We start from the raw sequence: 25,344 nt of genomic DNA, 5'->3' as shown, positions 1-25,344 counted from the left end.
TTTATTATTTTCAAAATTCTTCAAGCTCTGTCAAATTGGTTGTTGATCATTGCTAGACAACCATTTTCAGGTCTGGCCATAGATGTTCAAGCAGATTTAAGTCAAAACTGTAACTCGGCCACTCAGGAACATTCACTGTCTTCTTGGAAAGCAACTCCAGTGTAGATTTGGCCTTTTGTTTTAGGTTATTGTCCTGCTGAAAGGTGAATTCATCTCCCAGTGCCTGTTGGAAAGCAGACTGAACCAGGTTTTCCTCTAGGATTTTTCCATTACGATCATTTTTATCCTGAAAATCTCCCCAGTCCTTAATGATTACAAACATGACCATAATATGATGCAGCCAGCACCTTGCTTGAAAATATGGAGAGTTGTACTTAGTAATGTGTTGTATTTGGATTTGACCCAAACATAACACTTGTATTCAGCACAAAATGTGTATTACTTTGCCACATTTTTGCAGTATAACTTTAGTGCCTTGTTGCAAATAGGATGCATGTTTTGGAATATTTTTATACTTATTTAGGCTTGCCCTATCAAAGGGGTTGAATACTTAATGACTGAAGACATTTCAGCTTTTCATGTTTTAATTAATTTGTAAACATTTCAAAAAACATAATTCCACTTTGATATTATGGGATATTGTGTGTAGGCCAGTGACAAAACATCTCAAGGAGTGTAAATACTTTCTGAAGGCACTGTATGTTCTGGAGGGTGCTTCCAGGGGTCATGATTTCCCAGGTTCTAGAATTTTCTCATAAAATTTCAACTTGAACACATTCCTTTATAACATGGTGGTCCAAATCTGTTTGGGCTTTGGCGAACTCCTCCCAGCCATATTTGTTCACTGTCACGCCTAAGTAACATGCATGGCTTGGCAAGGAAAGACAGAGTTAGCTATACAGGCAGTGTTCTGTAGGTTGTTATTCAACTTCATATTGAAGCAAATTATGTAAGTTGGTTACCCAACCGGCAACATTAAGTTCCCGAGGCAGGAAGCTAACTGCAGTGCCAACAGAATTTACCTGCTGTGCTGTGGTGGTAGCACACATACCAAGTGCTTGTTTGACAACAGTATGACAGACACATTTCAAATCAAGATTTGACCTTCATAGCTCGCGAGTTTTACTCAACAGCATTTGTTGAGAGAACTCACTGGCCTGGCCTGACATGAAGTCCAAGAGCACAGTCCTTGCCATGGGCTGTGTGGGTGGATGACAGGCAAATCTGCAGCTTCTGTTTTTTTTTTTTAAGAATGACGACACTAGTCTGTTTCAGAGACTTTTCATGCCCTATAATCCTTGTGACCTATTTCATTTTACTTGCTGTTTATTTGATCCGAGGGCCATATCAGGAAATAACGTTTCTTTGAACCACCTGTATGTAACGATGAATACATTATAAACCAACCCTTGAAATCATATTGTTGACTTGTTGTTGATATAAAAATTAGACAAACTCCACGTAAATTCACTGAACTAGCTACGTTGATGTAATGCAATTAGGTTGATAAAGTAAGTTGTAATAACACGGAAACAAATTTGACTCTACCACTTTTTGCCCAGAGGCAAGGTCCCTGTTGCACATCACCACCGTTTACTGTTATATAGGTGCTGCCCGAGAGAGGTTTTCCCCCCAAACTCTCTGCAAACAGAATAAAAATGCAATGTTTCTCATTATTCTCCAAGCTGATTAATATGAGGTAAAATTTGGGTCCATGGAATGCTGGAGAGAGATTCGAGGAAAAAAATAATGAGAAAATGAAATATTTGGAGTGTTGACTGAATTCAGAGTTACTGTTGGGAGAGAGAACGAGCTTTGGGGACAGTGGGGTAGAGTAAATCTGTGGAAAGTGAGTATTTGACAAGCAAGTACAGGGAGAATGCTTTGGGAGTTTTGGCAGAACACATTTATGAGCATTGCATTGCAGTAATGAGCAAGTGAGCTGGAAGCCACTGTTGAGACAGTGAGAATTTGAAGAGGGAGTGTTGCAAGTGTGTTACTTTTCCCTATTCTTGTGAAGTGTGTTAGCATTCCTTGTCACTTGGATTGTCAGCTGCTTTGGGGATTAATTAGCATACCAGCATCTGATATGTATCCACTGCAGTGTGACTTTTCCCCAATCTAAAGGTTTATAGTGCCCAGCACACCCTTAAAGGTATAGTTCACTTTACTTCTAAATTATAATTAACTTGGGGCTGGTAGTGAAAAAAAGGAAAAACAGAAAAAAACGCTTTATTTTAATGTATCAAAACACTTTATTTGTGGTTCATAAAGCCCACATAACACTGTCATAATAATTACATAATAGATGACAGATGATGGTCGTGGCAGCTGGTGTCGTATAACAACTGTGCCTGTCACGTCTCAATCCCTTTTTTTTTCACACCTCTTAACATTTTCAATAGCTCATTCTTGGATCATTCGCATTAAACACAATTCTGTGGAGAGAGAGAGATGACTGAGTCATTGCAAAAGAAGACCAATGTGATAGAACTCATAACAGACCCTAGCCAACTTTTTGAATAATCATCTACATGACTTAATTTACCATCTTCCAAAACTTAATCAGGAGGAACTAATTAGGCGCTAGATTACTTTATAAGATGACTACAAATACTGTACATGGCGAACGAGATGGCTACCACAGTTAATGCTTATTATATTTTTATGAATCCTATTTACCATGCAAATCTACATCTTGTGAATACCAGATATATTTGGCAAGCAACAAGGCATAGTAATTTGATCATATTACAGTAAATGAAACAGACAGCGCACTCACTGTAAAGCAAACAGTTATTTTTCAGGCACAGTGAAACAAGGCTTGTTTTCTGGCTTGCTGGTGGAAATCTGGATCCGTGGTAATTGGTGTTTTTTCTATAGCTTAAGGCACACATTTACAGTGACAGTCAGATGCAGTAATAGTTTATGAAACCATACGAGAAAGGACAATATGAAAAGAACAGATCTGAGCCAGAACTGTTACGATTCAGGTTGGCACAATAGGTTGAAAAGGGCAGAGTTGGGTAGGTTACTTTCTAAATGAAATCTGTTAGTTACAGGTTACCTGTCCAAAATTGTAATCAGTAAAGTAACTTTGGATTACCCAAACTCTGTCATTTCTTTCCCCTTAAAGGGCATTAGAAGAAGACAAAAATGTATGTTACCAATTAAACAACATCTAGTACAGGATAAATCAATGTTAAAGTTTACATGGCTGGCCATATATGGATGATACATTTTACTTTATGGTTTGGTTATGTAGGCTTCTTCTAACCCATAGCTTTCTACTACATATAATATGATTAAATTAAATTGTTACATTTAAAACCTAAGTCTATTAGAATTCCAGTCATTCCAATAAATGTTATGCCTCTTGATCTTCAAGAATAGGACTTGGAAATATGAATATATAGATTAGCCAAATTGTTTTACCTGAGCATAACCCCAAAACTAAGGACTTATTAGCCAGCCCTACTCTGTTGTTTATGATTTTGTTGTCATGGAGGACTGATTGGCTCATTGATTAGAGTTGAAAAATAAATGCTGCGCTCATGGAATGGCATGCTTTGAGCACGACTGAAAAGTGCTTTTTACATGTGACAAATGAATGCCATTTGCTGCATTTGCTATAGGCCTATTGTTTACCTTTTTGTTAGTGACACTTTGACATCTTGATAATATGCAGCTGTTTAAAGGGCAAATCCACAGATGAAACAATAACAAAATGGCCACCCCGCCTCTGTTTTGGTAAAAAGCTGAGGGATGGGCCTGGAGAAATGTAACCACTCTCAGATTAATAGACAGCTATGGATGCAAGGACTGACCATCCAATATATCAAAATTGTTTTAACCATGTTATTAGGCTATACAGTGTTTGTTTACATTTACAATGTTTACAAACATTGGAGTAAAACAAGCTTATATTTTGGGTTCTCATGGAGTGTGACAATTGAACTAAGCTCATGATGCATTTAGAAGTTATTTTCTTCAAGAATCAATGGATATACAGTATCAGTCAAAAGTGTGGACACCTACTCATTCAAGAGTTTTTCGTTATTTGTACTATTTCTACATTGTAGAATCATAGTGAAGACAACAACATTAAAAAATGACACATGGAATCATGTAGTAACTAAAAAAAAAAGTGTTAAACAAGTCAAACATATATTTTATAATTGAGATTATTCAAAGTAGCCACCCATTGCTTTGACAGTTTTGCACATTCTTGGCATTCTCTCAATTAGTTTCTTGAGGTAGTCACCTGGAATGCAACAGGTGTGCCTTGTTAATTTGTGGAATTTCTTTCCTTGGTTTGAGCCAATCGGTTGTGTTGTGACAAGGTAGGGGTGATATACAGAAGATAGCGCTATTTAGTAAAAGACCAAGTCCATATTAGGGCAAGAAAAAAGCTCAAATAACCAAAGAGGAATTCTCTCAACCAGCTTCACCTGGAATTCTTTTTCAACAGTCTTGAAGGAGTTCCCACATATGCTGATCACTTGTTGGCTGCTTTTCCTTCACTCTGCGGTCCAACTCATCCCAAACCATCTCAATTTGGTTGAGGTCGGGTAATTGTGGGGGCCAGGTCATCTGATGCAGCACCATCACTCCCCTTCTTGGTCAAATAGCCCTTACACAGCCTGGAGGTGTGTTTTCGGGTCATTGTCCTTTTGAGAAACAAATTATATCCCCACTAAGCGCAAACGGGATGGCATATCACTGCTGAATGCTGTGGTAGCCATGCTGGTTAAGTGTGCCTTGAATTCTAAATAAATCACTGACAGTGTCACCAGCAAAGCACCCCCACACCATCACACCACCTCCTCCATGCTTCACAGTGTGAACCACACATGCGGAGATCATCCGTTCACCTACTCTGCATCTCACAAAGACACGCCGGTTGGAACCAAAAATCTCATATTTGAACTCAGACCAAAGAACAGATTTCCACCGGTCCAATGTCCAGTGCTCGTGTTTCTTGGCCCAAGCAAGTCTCTTCTTCTTATTGGTGTCCTTTAGTAGTGGTTTCTTTGCAGCAATTCAACAATGAAGTCCTGTTTCACTCAGTCTCCTTTGAACAGTTGATGTTGAGATGTGTCTGTTACTTGAACTCTGTGAAGCATTTATTTGGGCTGCGATCTGAGGTGCAGTCAACTCTAATGAACTTATCTTCAGCAGCAGAGGTAACAATTGGTCTTCCTTTCCTGTGGTGGTCCTCATTAGAGCCAGTTTCATCATAGAGCTTGATGGTTTTTGCGACTTTACTTGAAGAAAAAATACATTTCTTTGCAGCGATTCGACCATGAAGGCCTGATTCACCCATTCTCCTATGAACAGTTGATGTTGAGATGTTGACTGACCTTCATGTCTTGAAGTAATGATGGACTGTCATTTCTCTTTGCTTATTTGAGCTGATCTTGCCATAGTATGGACTTGATCTTTTACAAAATAGGGCTATCTTCTGTATACCAACCCTACCTTGTCACAACACAAGTGATTGGCTCATACACATTTAGGGAAAGAAATTCCACAAATTGACTTTAAACAATGCACACCTGTTAATTGAAATGCATTCCAGGTGACCACCTCATGAAGCTGGTTGAGAGAATGCCAAGCGTGTGCAAAGCTGTCATCAAGGCAGCTGTCATCTGTCATCAAGTGTGGCTACTTTGAAGAATCACAGATATACAATATATTCTGTTTTGTTTAACACTTTTTTGGTTATTACATGATTCCATATGGTTTATTTTATAGTTTTGATGTCTCCACTATTATTCTACAATGTAGAAAATAGTTAGAAAATGAAGAAAAAGCCTGGAGTGAGTAGCTGTGTCCAAACTTTTAACTGGTACTATATTTATAATTTATTAGTCCAAAAATGGATGTAGCAACTACAGATTGACGCTTTTAAGTCCATCAAAAGTGTGCGAGTTTTAGCATGTATCCATTAGGCCTATGGATTTTTTTATGAGCATTAATTAGATTGATTAATAAAAGCCCCACTTTTATTCCATAGGTTGGCATCCGCACTATGCAGCTGTTGCAAGAGCGCATTTTTCACTGGCTGTCCACTGGTTTCAAAAACAACGATTGATAGGCAGCTTAAACTTCTTGAATTATTATTATTATTATTATTATTACAACCATTATTGGGCTCAAATACATATTTAGATGTGTGGACAGCCATCCACAATCCGTAAGGTGCAAATAGCTAAATGAGAGAGCAGCAGTGTGATTCACATCAATGCGCTATGTAGATATCAATAGTAAGTGATAGCCGTATCGCCGTAGACTACACCACTGTCATTCTTAACTTCAAGTGTTTATTCAAGTTCAGTAATCTTTGGATGCCGACAGCAGTCGCACCATTGGAAGATAAAGCTTGGACTGGAGCCTACAAAAGCTATTTTCCCGCGATCCATCAAACACATTTGGTGTGTCATCATAGTGGTCTCTGACTTGTGGTCAGACTTGCTCAGGTGGACAAATCTAAACTTGCGCCTTTTTTTCAATGCTGATTTGAATGTAATTGAGAACAGAGAAGTGTCTGATTATTATTATTTGCCGCAAACATCCTTTCTGAATTTATAAGTAATCATCGAAGTAATCAAGTTTTTCAAAAGTATCTGTAATCTGATTACAAGAGTTTTGTGGGTAACCGGTTAGTTACCGTTTTTTTGTAATCCCTTACAAGTAATCCGTTACTCCCCAACCCTGGAATAGAGTTTAGGGATTTTCCATTCTTTATTTAAACATCTTGCTTCAGTTTTACATCAGTCACACCTGTAGGCCAATATCAGACAGTAGGGCTAAATCCTAGTGCCAAATTACATAACAGCTTTACAGGTCATACAACAGAATATTGTGGGCATTCATCCACTTCAAGTGAAGTGGAACTGAAACATTTATCTTAAAGTTGTGTATTACCCTGCCAAGCAGTGACAGAGAAATGACAGAAGCGGTGGTCTTTCTCCACTCAATGTAGTTTTCACACAGAGAATAATGGAAGCCAGTCAGGACAAATTCTGTGACTAACAGTATAAACTGCTAATCCCTTGGTATGATTTGATGACGGGAGAGTGTTAATCCTTTGATATGATTCAGTGCCAGTGAGGACTGCTTAATCCCTTGGCATGAGTCTGATGGAAGAGGAAGGGATGCTAACTGGCTCTTCAGGAATAAAACAAGAGCATGCCGGGAAGCAGGGCCAGTCGCTCCAAAGGACTTCCTGTTGTTATCTGGTAGCCATTGTGACAATTCAAGGAGGGTTGTCAGCATCTTCTGTAGTTCTTTCAGGTGAAAATGGATGCTTGAAAGGCCCAGTGCAGTCAAAAATGTGATTTTCCTGTGTTTTTATACATATTTCCACACTATGAGTTTGGAATAATACTGTGAAAATGATGATAATGCCCTTAGAGCTGTTTGAAAAGACCGCCTGAAATATCAGCCTGTTTTGTTAGGACGGTTTTGGCCTGCCTGGTGACATAGCCAGGTGGTAAATTAGTTAATAGACCAATAAGAAAGAGAGTTCCAAACCTTTCTGCCAATAACAGCTAGTTTTCAGTTTTCCACTCCCCACTCAGACCACTCCCAGACATGCGCTTTACTAAGCTATTTTTGTTTATTTTTGACCATTTTGATTTAAAATAATCACAGTAAGGTACTTCATTGTTACCCAGAAATGATTTAATATTTAGATAAAAACAGCTGCATTGGAACTTCAATGAATCTCAATCCAACATTTTGATCAAAAGATGAATATCCATGGATTTTACATGAATGACGTGCTGGAATTGCCTTTTCAAGCCTTCGTGACAACGAAATAGACTACATGGAAGAATGCATTTAATGGATGTAATTATTTATTCATTCATAGATTCATTAAATCTACATTCACCATCAGAGAGTCATATTTTGATCATATAACTTGGTTTGTGGAATCACTGCACTCAAGACATTCACAGCCAGGCATTTTACATTTATGACGAGTTGGAAACTCGAAAGGCACTCGCACATCTGAGCTATCTTTTTTGCAGATGCATGGTAACATGAATAAAATGTAATTAAAAAAAAGGAACCCGGATGAGGAGTTGGAACAATGAATATTGGATGAACAAGCCATGACATATTTCCCACTGTTTTACGGCTCCGGCAAGCTTCCCTTGTTCTCATTTGCTCTGAAATCCACTGTTGAATCTCATAACCCAGAACTTGGGTGGTCAATATTTTGGATCAATATTTTATATGGCACCACATAACTGCAACATCCTTCCACGTGGGCATATACAAATGTTTCCCCAGAGCTTTGTGGGAACCATAAAATGTTTACAACAAGGAGAGAGTGCACTTTAAATAGTTGTTTTATTTGTTATAGCCTCTGGATAGAGGCTGACACTTAACCTTTGAAATGGTCCATTTCTGTCATCTTTCTGTGTCAGTTTATGTTGACAGTTGCAGACACAAAGCCTTTAAGAAGGCAAAATATTACCACATTTCACTGCTGTTTCAGGCTGCAAATGGCAATATTCATAAAAGCTAACCATCATGTTAGGACTTTTACATCCTTTATAGTGCTGTTTCATGCTACATAGCTCTGTTAACAGTGTATGAATCAATACTCTGTGTTTTATATAGAAAGGTGGAAAAACTTTTGGTGTGACAGTCTTTTTTAAGAGCCTCAAGTGGGTTAGAAAGAAAGTGGGCTCTGAAACAGTGGCGGTATACACCATGAAAAATGGATGAGTTCTACCTTCTGAGACTAAAATTAGAGCGAAACCTAATACACAGTGTCCTTCAAGTCACACTTGATTTACAAACAAGGAAATAAATCTGGCATTCAACAGAACATCCGGACAAGATCGGTGGGAAAAATGTAATGCCAGTCGACACGCCATGGAAAATGTTTTATTTTCCTGTTGCTGGAACCTAAGAAAAAACACAATCTTTCCAACCACAGCCTGGTTTATTTTATAATTATCGTAATCGCTCTCTGGAGAGAATACAAATAGCAAAACTATCATGCAAGCTCCCTGTATGATCTACTGCATGACATAATTACTTGCATCAGGTAATACAGGTGGTTATGTCACAGTATACCCCATGTCAACATGTGCTGGTAGACTAAGCATCCCTAAGCACTTTTGCAATGCTTATGTCTGTTTAATGCATTGCTTGCTTTTGAGCATCAAGTTCCCTTTTAAGGAAATTTGCTCAAAACCCTTATTCACCCATCCACTCGAAAACAACAACAGACAAATATTTGCATTGTGTTTTTGAATAGAAAAACTAGGGGCATTGTAAGCCGCCTGCAACAGACCTTGTATAATCTATAGGGCTGTAGGAGAGAGAGAGGCTGTTGAGTTGATTGTTCTACAACACAATGCTTGAGAGCAGGCAGGTCCAGTGTTGCAGAAAGGAGCTGTTTAATTGTTGCGAATGCACAAGCACTAATTAGCACAGAAGCGTACAGATTAACTGTAAAATCTCAGCACCGCTATGATAACCGGGTTGACGTTTGGTATTTATTAGGATCCCCATTAGCCACTACAAAAGCATCAGCTTCTCTTCCTGGGGTCCACATCAAACATGCTCTTGGGTACCGGAAAGACCTTTGCCTCCCATGTCTTCTAGGCTTAAATTGAAGATGTGGCAAACGGGAGTCACAATGTATTCCGCTACCAACCTCAGCAATTTACCATCCAGGTTGTCAGTACCAGGTGGCTTGTCCTTATTTATAGATAGCAAAAATAAATTCACCTCTTCCACACCCACTTTGTGCAACTCAAAACTACAGTGCTTGTCTTTCATTATTTGGTTCATTATGCATGAATATGAACATTTTGTTTTCTGCATGTCATACCTAAGTTTGCTAATCTTGTCAACAAAAAAGTGATTAAAGTGGTTGGCAATATCAAAGGGTTTTGTTATGAACAAGCCATCTGCCTCAATGAAAGATGGAGCCGAGTTTTCTTTCTTGCCTAGAATTTATTTAAAGTACTCCAGAGCTTTTTACTATCATTATTTATATAAATGTATCTTTGTTCCATAGTATAGTTTTTTATTTTTGTTTAGTTACGTGATTGTGCACTCTGCAGGACATTTAAATTGATGTTTGCAATTTCCGAAGCAAAAATTACATTATGCCTGAAATGTGGTCTCATATGTACACAAGCAAAGTACCGATATATATATATATATATACAGTGGGGAGAACAAGTATTTGATACACTGCCGATTTTGCCGATTTTCCTACTTACAAAGCATGTAGAGGTCTGTAATTTTTATCATAGGTACACTTCAACTGTGAGAGACGGAATCTAAAACAAAAATCCAGAAAATCACATTGTATGATTTTTAAGTAATTCATTTGCATTTTATTGCATGACATAAGTATTTGATCACCTACCAACCAGTAAGAATTCCGGCTCTCACAGATCTGTTAGTTTCTTTAAGAAGCCTCCTGTTCTCCACTCATTACCTGTATTAACTGCACCTGTTTGAACTCGTTACCTGTATAAAAGACACACCTGTCCACACACTCAATCAAACAGACTCCAACTCTCCACAATTCCAAGACCAGAGAGCTGTGTAAGGACATCAGGGATAAAATTGTAGACCTGCACAAGGCTGGTGGGCTACATGACAATAGGCAAGCAGCTTGGTGAGAAGGCAACAACTGTTGCGCAATTATTAGAAAATAGAAGAAAATAGAAGAAGTTCAAGATGATGTGGTCAATCACCCTCGGTCTGGGCTCCATGCAAGATCTCACCTCGTGGGCATCAATGATCATGAGGAAGTGGAGGGATCAGCCCAGAACTACACGGCAGGACCTGGTCAATGACCTGAAGAGAGCTGGGACCACAGTCTCCAAAGAAAACCATTAGTAACACACTACGCGTCATGGATTAAAATCCTGCAGCAGCACACAAGGTCCCCCTGCTACAGCAGGCGCATGTCCAGGCCCGTCTGAGTTTGCCAATGGACCATTCTGGATGATCCAGAGGAGGAATGGAGAAGGTCATGTGGTCTGATGATCAAAAATAGAGCTTTTTGGTCTAAACTCCACACCGCCGTGTTTGAGGAAGAAGAAGGATGAGTACAAGCCCAAGAACACCATCCCAACCGTGAAGCATGAGGTGACAACATGCATTCTTTGGATGCTTTTCTGCAAAGGGCACAGGACGACTGCACGTATTAAGGGGAGGATGGATGGGCCATGATTGCGAGATCTTAGCCAACAACCTCCTTCCCTCATGTAAGAGCATTGATGATGGTCGTGGCGGTCTCCAGCCATGACAACGACCCGAACACAAAGCCAGGCAACTAATAGGAGTGGCTACGTAAGAAGTATCTCAAGGTCCTGGAGTGGCTAGCCAGTCTCCAGACTCTGAACACAATAGAAAATCTTTGGAGGGAGCTGGAAGTCCCGTATTGCCCAGCGACAGCCCGAAACTGACAGGTCTGGAGAAGGTCTGTATGAGGAGTGCGGCCAAAATTCCCTGCTGCAGTGTGTCAAACTGGTCAAGAACTACAGGAAACGTATGATCTCTGTAATTGCAAACAACAGGATTCTGTACCAATATTAAGTTTCTACTTTTTGATGTATCAATACTTATGTCATGCAATAAAATGCTAATCTAATTACTTAAAAATCATACAATGTGATTTCGGATTTTTTGTTTTAGATTCCGTCTCTCACAGTTGAGATGTTACTCTATGATAAAAATCAGACCTCTATCATGCTTTGTAAGTAGGAAAACTGCAACATCGGCAGTGTATCAATACTTGTTCCCCCACTGTAATACAGTTGAAATTCGGAAGTTTACTCCCTTTGCCAATAAATTTAAATCTCAGTTTTTCACAATTCCTGACATTTAATCCGTTAAAAATTCTCTGTCTTAGGTCAGTTAGGATCACCACTTTTTTTAAGAATGGGAAATGTCAGATAATAGTAGAGAGAAGATTATTTCAGTTTGTATTTCTTTCATCCACGATTCCCAGTGGGTCAGAAATTTACATACACTAAATTAGTATTTGGTAGCATTGCTTTTAAATTGTTTAACTTGGGTCAAACGTTGTGGTTAGCCTTCCACAAGCTTCCCACAATAAGTTGGGGGAATTTTGGCCCATTCCTCCTGACAGAGCTGGTGTAACTGAGTCAGGTTTGTAGGCCTCCTTGCTCGCACACACCTTTTCAGTTCTGCCCACACATTTTCTATGGGATTGAGGTCAGGACTTTGTGATGGCCACTCCAATACCTTGACTTTGTTGTCCTTAAGCCATTTTGCCACAACTTTGGAAGTATGCTTGGGGTCATTGTCCATTTGAAAAACCCATTTGCGACCAAGCTTTAACTTCCTGACTGATGTCTTGAGACGTTGCTTCAATATATCCACATAATTGTTCTTCCTCATAATGCCATCTATTTTGTGAAGTGCACCAGTCCCTCCTGCATAAAAGCACCCACACAACATGATGATGCCACCCCTGTGCTTCACGGTTGGGATGGTGTTCTTTGGCTTGCAAGCATCCCCCTTTTTCCTCCAAACATATCGATGGTCATTATGGCCAAACAGTTGTATTTTTGTTTCATCAGACCAGAGGACATTTCTCCAAAAAGTACGATCTTTGTCCCCATGTGCAGTTGCAAACCGTAGTCTGGCTTTTTTATGGCGGTTTTGGAGCAGTGGCGTCTTCCTTGCTGAGCGGCCTTTCAGGTTATGTCGATATAGGACTCGTGTTACTGTGGATATAGATACTTTTGTACCTGTTTCCTCCAGCATCTTCACAAGGTCCTTTTCTGTTGTTCTGGGATTGATTTGCACTTTTCGCAGTACGTTCATCTCTAGGAGACAGAACGCTTCTCCTTCCTGAGCGGTATGACGGCTGCGCGGTCCCATGGTATTTATACTTGCATACTATTGTTTGTACAGATGAACGCGGTACCTTCAGGTATTTGGAAATTGCTCCCAAGGATGAACCAGATTTGTGGAGGTCTACAATTATTTTTCTGAGGTCTTGGCTGATTTCTTTTGATTTTCCCATGATGTCAAGAAAAGAGGCACTGAGTTTGAAGGTAGGCGTTGAAATACATCCACAGGTACACCTCCAATTGTCTCAAATGATGTCAATTAGCCTATCAGAAGCTTCTAAAGCCATGACATAATTTTCTGGAATTTTCCAAGCTGTCAACTTAATGTATGTTAGGCTAGGATTAAATGTCAGGAATTGTGAAAAACTGAGTTTAAATGTATTTGGCTAAGGTGTATGTAAACTTCCGACTATATATATATATGTGTGTGTATGTGTATGTGATGTATTTAGTAATAGTATAAAATAATATATATAATATATACCAACTGTATGTATGTGTGGTGTATATTACACTGCTCAAAAAAATAAAGGGAACACTTAAACAACACAATGTAACTCCAAGTCAATCACACTTCTGTGAAATCAAACTGTCCACTTAGGAAGCAACACTGATTGACAATAAATTTCACATGCTGTTGTGCAAATGGAATAGACAAAATGTGGAAATTATAGGCAATTAGCAAGACACCCCCAATAAAGGAGTGGTTCTGCAGGTGTGACGCACAGACCACTTCTCAGTTCTATGCTTCCTGGCTGATGTTTTGGTCACTTTTGAATGCTGGCGGTGCTTTCACTCTAGTGGTAGCATGAGACGGAATCTACAACCCACACAAGTGGCTCAGGTAGTGCAGCTCATCCAGGATGGCACATCAATGCGAGCTGTGGCAAGAAGGTTTGCTGTGTCTGTCAGCGTAGTGTCCAGAGCATGGAGGCGCTACCAGGAGACAGGCCGAGTACATCAGGAGACGTGGAGAGGCCGTAGGAGGGCAACAACCCAGCAGCAGGACCGCTACCTCCGCCTTTTTGCAAGGAGGAGCAGGTGGAGCACTGCCAGAGCCCTGCAAAATGACCTCCAGCAGGCCACAAATGTGCATGTGTCTGCTCAAACGGTCAGAAACAGACTCCATGAGGGTGGTATGAGGGCCCGACGTCCACAGGGGGGGTTGTGCTTACAGCCCAACACCGTGCAGGACGTTTGGCATTTGCCAGAGACACCAAGATTGGCAAATTCGCCACTGGCGCCCTGTGCTCTTCACAGATGAAAGCAGGTTCACACTGAGCACATGTGACAGACGTGACAGAGTCTGGAGACGCCGTGGAAACGTTCTGCTGCCTGCAACATCCTCCAGCATGACCGGTTTGGCGGTGGGTCAGTCATGGTGTGGGGTGGCATTTCTTTGGGGGGCCGCACAGCCCTCCATGTGCTCGCCAGAGGGAGCTGACTGCCATTAGGTACCGAGATGAGATCCTCAGACCCCTTGTGAGACCATATGCTGGTGCGGTTGGCCCTGGGTTCCTCCTAATGCAAGACAATGCTAGACCTCATGTGGCTGGAGTGTGTCAGCAGTTCCAGCAAGAGGAAGGCATTGATGCTATGGACTGGCCGCCCGTTCCCCAGACCTGAATCCAATTGAGCACACTGGGACATCATGTCTCGCCTCCATCCACCAACGCCACGTTGCACCACAGACTGTCCAGGAGTTGGCGGATGCTTTAGTCCAGTCTGGGAGGAGATCCCTCAGGAGACCATCCGCCACCTCATCAGGAGCATATTGCCCAGGCGTCTGTAGGAGGTCATACAGGCACGTGGAGGCACACACACTACTGAGCCTCATTTTGATTGTTTTGAGGACATTACATCAAAGTTGGATCAGCCTGTAGTGTGGTTTTCCACTTTAATTTTGAGTGTGACTCCAAATCCAGACCTCCATGGGTTGATAAATTTGATTTCCATTGATAATTTTTGTGTGATTTTGTTGTCAGCACATTCAACTATGTAAAGAAAAAAGTATTTAATAAGAGTATTTCATTCATTCAGATCTAGGATGTGTTATTTTAGTGTTCCCTTTATTTTTTTGAGCAGTGTATATATATACACACATACATACAGTTGGTATATATATAGAACTGTATAAATGAATTGAATGAATTGTACATATACACAATCCATGTTTCAATTGGCTCAAGGCTTAAAAATCCTTCTTTAACCTGTCTCCTCCCCTCATCTACACTGATTAAAGTGGATTTACCAAGTGACATCAATAAGCGATCATAGCTTTCACCTGCATTCACCTGGTTAGTGTATCACATGGAAATGTTTTGTATACTCCGTGTATAATGCATGGACAATAACTTCCAGTCTTCTAAACAGTTAAACGACCTATCTAAGTACTCAGTAATTGGTAAGTAAACATGTGCAGTTATTCTGCACACACATCTGTTTAATCTATTCTACAGTAGGTGAATACAAAATATTATGTCGAGCAATTATTATGTCTAGCCCAATGATGTCTCACTCCAAGTCAGCCAGGCAAATGTGTGTTATCATGCAGAACATGTTATGGGTTGTGCTCACGTCGCTGCGCTAAAATGCATACATGTGAACTCACTCATGTGCAATAATCTCATTATACATGCCACTATTATAGTAGGAAATTAACTAAATGGAACCATTGGGCTTAATTTAACATTAAGAGACAGTACTGTTGTATAAATATTGTGTGCTCTGCAGTACATGGCCACAATAATTGTTTACGGCAAATATATTTTATTTAAAAATATTATAGCTAAAGCCAGGGGTAACCAAATAGGAAAGCTGTTCATAGCGACAGTTGAGACTAGAGCTATATATTGGAGCTCCGTTTTACTGAGTCAAAGATAGACTTAGCGATATGACATCATTCATGGGATCAGTGGCGTAAAGTAATTAAGTAAAAATACTTGAAAGTACTAATTAAGTAGTTTTTTGGGGGGTATCTTTACTTAACTATATATATTTTTATTTCACTACATTCCTAAAGAAAATGATGTACTTTTTACTCCATACATTTTCCCTGAAACCCAAAAGTACTCGTTACATTTGGAATGCTTAGCAGGACCGGAAAATGGTCCAATTCACATACTTATCAAGAGAACATCCTGGTCATCCCTACTGGCGGACTCACTAAACACATGCTTTGTTTGTAAATTATGTCTGAGTGTTGGAGCGTGTCCCTGTAAATTAAACAAAAACAAGAACAAGAAAATGGTGCCGTCTAGTTTGCTTAATATAAGGAATTTGAAATTATTTATACTTTTACTTTAACTTTTGATATGTAAGTATATTTAATGCCAAGTACTTTTAGACTTTTACTCAAGTTGGATTTTACTGGGTGACTTAACCTTTTACTTGAGTCATTTTCTATTAAGGTATCTTTACTTTTACTTTTTCCACCACTGAATGGGATGAGCAACAAGAACAAACTTCAAATCTGCCAAGATGGTTGCTATTGGCTTTTCCAGATTTGCACCCTCTCTTGAGGCATGTCCAAAATGGGAAGAGCTAACCGTGTCAGTCTTATCAGATTTAAATTGTACTATTGTAAGCAGGAAGTCGCCACACTGTGTATGATGATACCACATTGCTGCATATCTTTGAGGCCAGAACTGTAGCTACATCACGCAAGGCAGAACATGGGTCTAATAAATACCCTCCAGCAAGTCCCAGGCACATCAATAAAATTAATAATAATCTGCAAAATAATTACTTCTAAATCAATAATTAAGCATGGCTGGTGAACATTCATTCTAATGAACTAATTGGGTCTCCCTGTGCTATCATGCATTGTGCACTTGTGTCAGGAAAAAACAAAACACTAATTGGCTGGTCATGTAACTGATCTGGAATTGAGTGAATATGGATTGTTGACTACAGAAAATGGAGATGAAGTTCTGAGAGTATGTCGTATACTGCTTGTATGAACATTGAAACAAATAATAGTGATTATTTGTTATACATACATGATGAATACATGATTCCATATGTGTTATTTATTTCATAGTTTTGATGTCTTCACTATTAGTATACAATGTAGAAAATAGTAAATATAAAAGAAAAAACCTTGAATGACTAGGTGTTCTAAAACTTTTGACCGGTAGTTTAATTTTACATTTTTGATATGTTTATTATCTATTATTTGAAGATAGCCAATTTGCTGCTATAACAGCCACTACTCTTCTGGGAAGGCTTTCAACTAGATGTTGGAACATTGCGGTGGGGACTTGCTTCCATTCAGCCACGAGCATTAATGTGGTCGGACATTGATGTATGGCAATTAGGTCTGGCTCGCAGTCGGCGTTCCAATTCATCCCAAAGGTGTTCATTGGGGTTGAGGTCAGGGATCTGTGCAGGCCAGTCAAGTTCTTCCACACCAATCTCGACAAACCATTTCTGCATGGACCTCGCTTTGTGCACTGGGGCATTGTCATACTGAAACAGGAAAGGGCCTTCCCCAAACTGTTAACTCAAAATTGGAAGCACAGAATAGAATGTCATTGTATGCTGTAGCATTAAGATTTCCCTTCACTGGAACTAGGGGGCCTAGCCCGAACCATGAAAAAGCGTGATTCATCACTCCAGGGAAGGTGTTTCCACTGCTACAGAGTCCAATGGTGGCAAGCGTTACACTACTCCAGCTGATGCTTGGCATTGCGCATGGTAATCTGCTCAGCCATGGAAACCCATTTCATGAATCTCACGATGAACAGTTATTGTGCTGACGTTGCTTTCAGAGTCAGTTTGGAAGTCGTTAGTGAATTTTGCAACCGAGGACAGATGATTTTTACGTACTTCAACACTCGGCGGTGCCGTTCTGTTAGCTTGTGTGGCCTACTACTTCGCGGTTGAGCCGTTGTTTCTCCTAGATGTTTCAACTTCACAATAACAGCACTTACAGTTGACCGGGGCAGCTCTAGCAGGGCAGAAATTTGATGAACTGACTTGTTGGAAAGGTGGCATCCTATGACAGTGCCGCACGTTGAAAGAGTCCCATGAGCTCTTCAGTAAGGCCATTCTAGCTGCCAATGTTTGTCTATAGAGAATTGCATGACTGTGTGGCTCGATGTTAAATAACACCTGTCAGCAACGGGTTTTGGCTATGATAGCCAAATCCTCAATTTGAAGGGGGTGTCCACATACTTTTGTGTGTGTGTAGTATTACAGTGGGGCAAAAAAGTATTTAGTCAGCCACCAATTGTGCAAGTTCTCCCACTTAAAAAGATGAGAGAGGCCTGTAATTTCAATCATAGGTACACTTCAACTATGACAGCCAAAATGAGAAAAAAATATCCAGAAAATCACATTGTAGGATTTTAATAATTTATTTGCAAAATTATGGTGGAAAATAAGTATTTGGTCAATAACAAAGTTTATCTCAATACTTTGTTATATACCCTTTGTTGGCAATGACAGAGGTCAACCGTTTTCTGTAAGTCTTCACAAGGTTTTCACACACTGTTGCTGGTATTTTGGCCATTCTCCATGCAAATCTCCTCTAGAGCAGTGATGTTTTGGGGCTGTTTGCTGGGCAACCGGACTTTCAACTCCCTCCAAAGATTTTCTTGAGGTTGAGATCTGGAGACTGGCTAGGCCACTCTCAGGACCTTGAAATGCTTCTTACGAAGCCACTCCTTCTTCGTGTTTGGGATCATTGTCAGCTGAAAGACCCAGCCACGTTTCATCTTCATGACTCTTGCTGATGATAGGCTTTGTTACTTGGTCCCAGCTCTCTGCGGTCAATTCACTAGGTCCCCCCGTGTGTTCTGGGATTTTTGCTCACCGTTCTTGTGATCATTTTGACCACGGGGTGAGATCTTGCGTGGAGCCCCAGATAGAGGGAGATTTATCAGTGGTCTTGTATGTCTTTCTTTCATTTCCTAATAATTGCTCCCACACGTTATTTCTTCCAACCAAGCTGCTTACCTATTGCAGATTCAGTCTTCCCAGCCTGGTGCAGGCTACACATTTTGTTTCTGTGTCCTTTGACAGCTCTTTGGTCTTGGCCATAGTGGAGTTTTGAGTGTGACTGTTTGAGGTGTGACCGGTGTCTTTTAAACTGATACAAGTTCAAACAGGTGCCATTTAATACATGTAACGAGTGGAGGACAGAGGAGCCTCTTAAAAGAAGAAGTTACAGGTTCTGTGAGAGCCAGAAATCTTGCTTGTTTGTATGGTGATATACTTATTTTCCACCATAATTTGCAAATAAATTCATAAAAAATCCTACAATGTGATTTTCTGGAATTTCTTTTCTCATTTTGTCTGTCATAGTTGAAGTGTACCTATGATGAAAATTACAGGCCTCTCTCATCTTTTTAAGTGGGAGAACTTGCACAATTGGTGGCTGACTAAATACTTTTTTGCCCCACTGTATATATATATAATTCAGAGTCTAGAAGTATCTGCAGGTTCTTATTAAATTCTTTACACTTGTGTTGCTGGAATGAATCACATTATAAAACTCCAATGAACTCAGCAAGCAAATTAAGCTTTCATCCAATCTACCACAGGCTTAGCTCTGCCTCCATTTTTTAAAACATATTTCCTGTTATCTTTGTCTGCATCTCTCTCTCTCTCTCTCTCTCTCTCTCTCTCTCTCTCTCTCTCTCTCTCTCTCTCTCTCTCTCACCGTGACTCATGCGTCTCCCCTAGGCTCTCATTTGCCTGTCAGATTTTCTACAGTTTCACTGCGTCTCGAATCCAATTCTAAACATAATCCAAAAAAGCTCTATACCCTGTGGGTCTGCCCTACTGAATGACTCCTTACCCTTCTCTTCTAACCCAGCCTTCTCAGGTATGTTTTCCACTGTCCAACAAGTCTGGTGGTCCAAAGGGCTCTAAAAGTATGGCACAGCTCCAAGGGAGTCAGGATGTGCCAGACCAGACCAAGCACACTGGCATCCTGTTAGAAGACTGACTAATTGACAAGACATTCTGTACAGACCAACAGATACACCAGCAGTGAGACGTATAGACCGGTAACTTGATAGACTGATAGAGACAGGTAGATGGACAGATCCAGAGACAGACTTAGACTCACTGACAGATTGTCGGAAATACTAATTGGCACACAGACACACACACATACACAGTCTGAAGAGAGACAGACAGACAAGTACCCGATAGGTAAAGGCAGACCAATAAGAAGACCCAGACAGATTGAAGGTAGATAGATACCCAGAGACCAGCAGAGGGATAGGCAATCAGACAGCTCGACAAATAACCAGGCAGGCTGACAGTTTCGAGACACTGTAAACTCGACGCTTGCGTGTTAATGAAGCAGAGATTTTAAATATATTCAATGCATGTTTTGTGCAGACCTTGAGAATATTAAAAAACGAGTCCTCTTTTTTTTCATTAATCTGATTGGCAGACCACATAGAGCGGATGGGAGGGAGGGTTTGTGGTTGCTATGGCAATGGCCTGCTCTTTGTTAAAAGGATACATTCCTGGCATCTGATCTGTGTCACGATCGATAAAACACAGCCTGCGGGGAATGGAAAATGGAGAGTATGGGGCTTCTCCCAGGCAATGACGACGAGAGAGAGAAAGAGAAAAAAGGAGTGAGGAAGGGGTGTGAAAAATTAGGACCAGAAGATGAGAGAACAGTAGAGAAGCAGCAGCAGATATATAGGGTGGAAAAGGGAGAAGGATGGGAGGGAAGACACCAGAGTGCAGCTATTCAGAGTCGGGGTGAGTGCTGTGTGTGTTTGTGTGTGTGTGTATGACGTGTGTATGTATGTACTCGGCCCATCTATTTAGTAATTGTTACCCACCTCAGCAGCAGCATATACACATATATCTGTATTTATGCTTACCAACTGCTCACCTCTGCAGTGTTTTGTGCTTGTTTACAATGATTTGACAATGTGTGCTGCTACCAATCCTAAACTGCGTTACAGTGTTTTGCTATATACAGTGAGTGAAAAAAGTATTTGATCCCCTGCAAACCTGGTGGCCAACTACAAGAAACATCTGACCTCTGTGATTGCCAACAAGGGTTTTGCCACCAAGTACTAAGTCATGTTTTGCAGAGGGGTCAAATACTTATTTCCCTCATTAAAATGCAAATCAATTTATAAGATTTTTGACATGTGTTTTTTTTATTCTGTCTCTCACTGTTCAATAAACCTACCATTCAAATTATAGACTGATCATTTCTTTGTCAGTGGTCAAACGTACAAAATCAGCAGGGGATCAAATAGTTTTTTCCCTTACTGTAGCCTATGCTTTATTCTTTAAAAAAATGTGTAACAGGAAAAAATAGTCAGAGTATGATCCATAATAGGCAAGGTTAACAGAATACAAAACAGATGCATTCAGGTAAACATCTCAGACCATCTGCTATGCCAACAACCTGTTGTCTATAGGAGGGGTTTTCCCATCCTTCTCCATTTAAAGTGCGGCTCCTGGGGGAACAGAATTGCCCCTGGGTCAACTCCCGTCTCCCACCTCCTTGCGTCCAATAGGGTTTCTGCCTAGTCTTTATGATGTGACCAGGGTCAGTCTTGGCCACAAGCCTTAGAACAACTTGCTCCTTGTTTTTTAACACACTAGATACCCTTCAACCTTTTGCTTACACATTGATTAGTATTTGTATTTTGCATAAGCTGTCCCACTCTGTTGCAGCTCAATGTTATTGCCCATTTTCCGTAAAGTGTATTGGTGTTTTAATTCACTTTAAATTAAGTTTGATTAGATTTAAATTTCAGTATACTTCCTTTTGGCGGAAAAGAATACTGCTGATAAAAGAAGAAAAGTGTTGATAGTGTAATAGGAAAGAAAGGGTGAGAAAGGACGGAGAGAGAGCAAGAAATGGACAACAGAGTGATGCATGGTGGGGGAAAAATAGCATCAGGGCAAAGCTTTGTTGGCAGTAAAGCTTTGTATAACAAACAGTGCTATTTTGCAGGATAATTCATGGTAGGTATTCTAATGCACTCCTCCCTGTGTTTGTGTTGCAGGGCTATACAGTGATGGTGGTCTGCAAGGATACGAAGCTGTGTCGTATCAGAGGGCAGCGTGGGTAAAAGTTATGCGGCGCTTCACCCTGTACCACTGCCACCCTCTTCTGGATGGGGCTCTGCTGCTACTGCTGGCTAGCTGCGCCATGGGCTGCCCCGCCCGCTGCGATTGCTCCGCCCAGACCAAGTCAGTCAGCTGCCATCGCAAGCGCCTGCCCACCATCCCTGAGGGCATCCCCATCGAGACCCGGCTTCTGGACCTGAGCAAGAACAAGCTGCGGAGCATCACCCCAGACAACTTCTCCTCCTTCCTACAACTGGAGGATCTGGACCTCAGCGATAACCTGATTGGCGTGGTCGAACCGGGCTCCTTCAAATTTCAGCTCTCCCTGCGCTCGCTGAACTTCCACAGCAACCTCCTCCAGCTGGTCCCTGCCGGCGTGCTCTCCGGCCTGGCCAACCTCACAAGTCTGGACCTCAGCCACAACAGGCTGGTGGTGCTGCTGGACCATGGCTTCCAGGACCTTCGGAGGCTGGTGTCCCTGGAGGTAGGCGACAATGAGCTGGTGTTCATCTCCCAGAGGGCCTTCACGGGCCTGCTGGGCCTACAGAGCCTCACCCTGGAGCGCTGCAACCTGACTGTGGTGCCCACCGATGCCCTGGGGCACCTGCACAGCCTGGTGGAGCTCCGCCTGCGCCACTTGGGCATCGGCACCCTGAAGCCCTATTCCTTCAAGAGACTTCCCCGTCTTCGCCACCTGGAGATCGACTACTGGCCCTGGTTGGAAGTCTTACCCGCTCTGTCACTACATAGCCTCAACCTCACCACGCTCTCTGTCACCAATACCAACTTGTCGTCCTTCCCCGGCCATGCTCTACGCAACCTGCCCTACCTCACGCACCTCAACCTGTCCTTCTGCCACATCCAGCACATCCAGCAAGGGGTGCTAGACCAGCTTCCGCGACTGCAGGAGTTGCACCTGCGAGGAGCTCAACTGGTTTACATTGAACCCCTGGCCTTCCTGGGCCTCCCAGCACTACATATGTTGGACGTGTCCCACAACCAGCTGGACTCAGTGGAGCGAGCTGTGTTCAAGTCCCCTGACAGCCTGCAGACGCTGCTCATGGGGGGGAACCCACTGGTGTGCGACTGCCGGCTCCTATGGCTGCTGAGTGGCCGGAAGCCACCCTTTCTGCAGCTCCCTGACCCCCAGCCCGAGTGCAGTGCCCCTGAGCGCCTCCGTGGGAAACCCCTGCTGGACCTCAAGGAGCCGCTGGTGACACGGTACGTGATCTGCACCAAGCCCCGGATTGGGCCCAACACCACCCAGCTGCTGCTGGCAGATGAGGGGAAGCCTGTTCGGCTCAACTGCATTGCAGACGGGGCTCCTCGGCCCTCCATGGCCTGGGTGACGCCACACAGACAGTATGTCACAGTGAAAAGCACCGGTAGAGTGACGGTCCATACCGACGGCACCCTGGAGATCAAGGCTGCAGAGCTGCACGATAGCGGCGTGTACCTGTGTGTGGCCAGCAATGCGGCGGGCAACGCCAGCCTGTCGGCCTCGCTGGCGGTTAAGAGCCTGGGTATCAGCGACACATCGCTCTACGCCAACAAGATTGGACTCCTGGCGGACTCCAACGGGACCTGGGCCAACGGGACCGTCCTGTACAATATGACAAACCCCATAGACCTGAAGACCATCATCATCTCCACAGCAATGGGCTGCCTGTCCTTCCTGGGCGTGGTCATATTCTGTTTCCTCCTCCTGTTTGCATGGAGTCGTGGGAAGGGAAGGCACAAGAGCAACTTTGACATGGAGTACGTTCCCCGCAAATCGAACGGGACAGCAGCGGAGGCAACTGAGACAAGCGGGCCCAGACGAGTCAACATGAAAATGATTTAATTTAACAAACGGACCAACTCATATGATAGTAACAAACAAAATACAGTGCATCTCATTTGCAAATATTTCTTTGATACAGTGGAGTCGTGAAAATGGTTGTGATGTACCGATGTAGTGGTGTTGATATGAAGATGATCTAGTGATTCAGTGGACATGTTGATAGAAAAGTTATCAATGATACTGTGGACGTGTTTATATAAAATGATGTAATCATACAATACACTGGATATAATACTATATAATCCACATATCAATATGACAGTGATGCAGTGATACACCGCTGGGCATGTGCTAGTTGGTGATGTAATGACTAATGATGTTGTGGACTCGCGTGACACCAAGGTGAGAAAGGAAGTCTCTTGGAATGACGGGAGAAGTTGAGATGACAGTGGAGTAAATTGTGTCTAATACCCATCTGAGCTGCAGGTGTGAGTGTGCGCGTGCGTGTATGTGTACTGCCTTTGTTGTGTGACAGGGTAATCATCAAGGATAATAGGGTCCAAAGTTGTTTGACCTGCCTTTGTATTTGTTAATTCATTGTAACAACAGTATTGTCACTGTTCAGTAAAATAACGTATGTTTGTATGCACATGCAAATCCCTCCAAACATTATCCAAGAGACCTGTTGCATATATTTTCAACTAGGTCATTGTTTCCCTTTGTACCACCTCAAGATAGGTATAGAGGGATTTTAGCAAATCAACCTTCAACTCAAGGAACATTTATACACACGATATTTACAACTTTAAGTGGGATTTCAGCTCAAATCACTAGAAAAACACAAGACAACTTCTTGCTGAAGAAATAGTAGCAGCTGAAAATGTTGGTTATTGCTTGGAAAAAGACCACAGGTGATAAAATTTGTATGTTAAATCCCCTTTTATTACCTTATAAATCAATGGCAGATTTTCCTGTCAGCAAATTCTCCTGATGTAACATAAAAAAATGGTCAGTGACTAGACTAGACACAATAGTAAAGATTTACTGACCAATGTCCCCCTTGGAACAGGACAAATCTCAGCCCCGTTGAGTTATGGGTTGTATTGTATCCCCTCTTAATTTCTTTATCCCAATGCTTCAAGCTGGCATGTCCTGATGCCTCCCATGGGCTAAAAGGGGTTTCTGGGTATTTAATTGATGACATTTGAAAGTTGTGGTGTTTTTGTTTAAATGTTTTAACTGTAAAAAATATATATATATATTAAAGGATGTATTAAGGGCAACTCTTTGTAAATGCAGGGATGTGCGTGTCAACATGTGTGATACAATGTTAAAGGTTGTATAAATGTTTTCATATGATAAATTTATGGGTATATTTTCAACGGAAATAAATCGTAATCATACAGCTTTATGTGGTAATTTCCAATGTCATATCAGTACTTTTTACTTAAGTTTTTACAATTTTACTTGATGTCTCAAACATTTGTAATAGCAAACCACAGATATGCAGACTCCTTAGAAAAATGTGAACTAGAAACAAACATGGTGTGTTGTAGCAAGGATATAGATTGGTTGTAGCCTATGACGCAGGCCAAGGAAAGGTGACAAACGGGAATATTT

General features: G+C 41.5%; 1 protein-coding gene across 1 annotated transcript in view; it reads left to right on the top strand.

Moving 5' to 3' along the window:
- LOC111963375 (leucine-rich repeat and immunoglobulin-like domain-containing nogo receptor-interacting protein 2) overlaps positions 1-25,111 on the top strand; it is a 32,282-nt gene extending 7,171 nt beyond the window's left edge. The window contains exon 2 of the mRNA XM_023986772.2: positions 21,878-25,111. Within this exon, the coding sequence (XP_023842540.1) occupies positions 21,949-23,784 (1,836 nt within the window). The 5' untranslated portion in view covers positions 21,878-21,948 and the 3' untranslated portion in view covers positions 23,785-25,111. The remainder of the gene's footprint in view (positions 1-21,877) is intronic.
- The last annotated feature ends 233 nt before the right edge of the window (positions 25,112-25,344 follow it).

Source organism: Salvelinus sp. IW2-2015, linkage group LG4q.2, assembly GCF_002910315.2.
Source record: "Salvelinus sp. IW2-2015 linkage group LG4q.2, ASM291031v2, whole genome shotgun sequence".
NCBI classification, from domain to species: Eukaryota; Metazoa; Chordata; class Actinopteri; order Salmoniformes; family Salmonidae; genus Salvelinus; species Salvelinus sp. IW2-2015.
The sequence above is the reverse complement of the archived record's forward strand: the minus strand, read 5'-3'. Positions and strand labels throughout refer to the sequence as shown.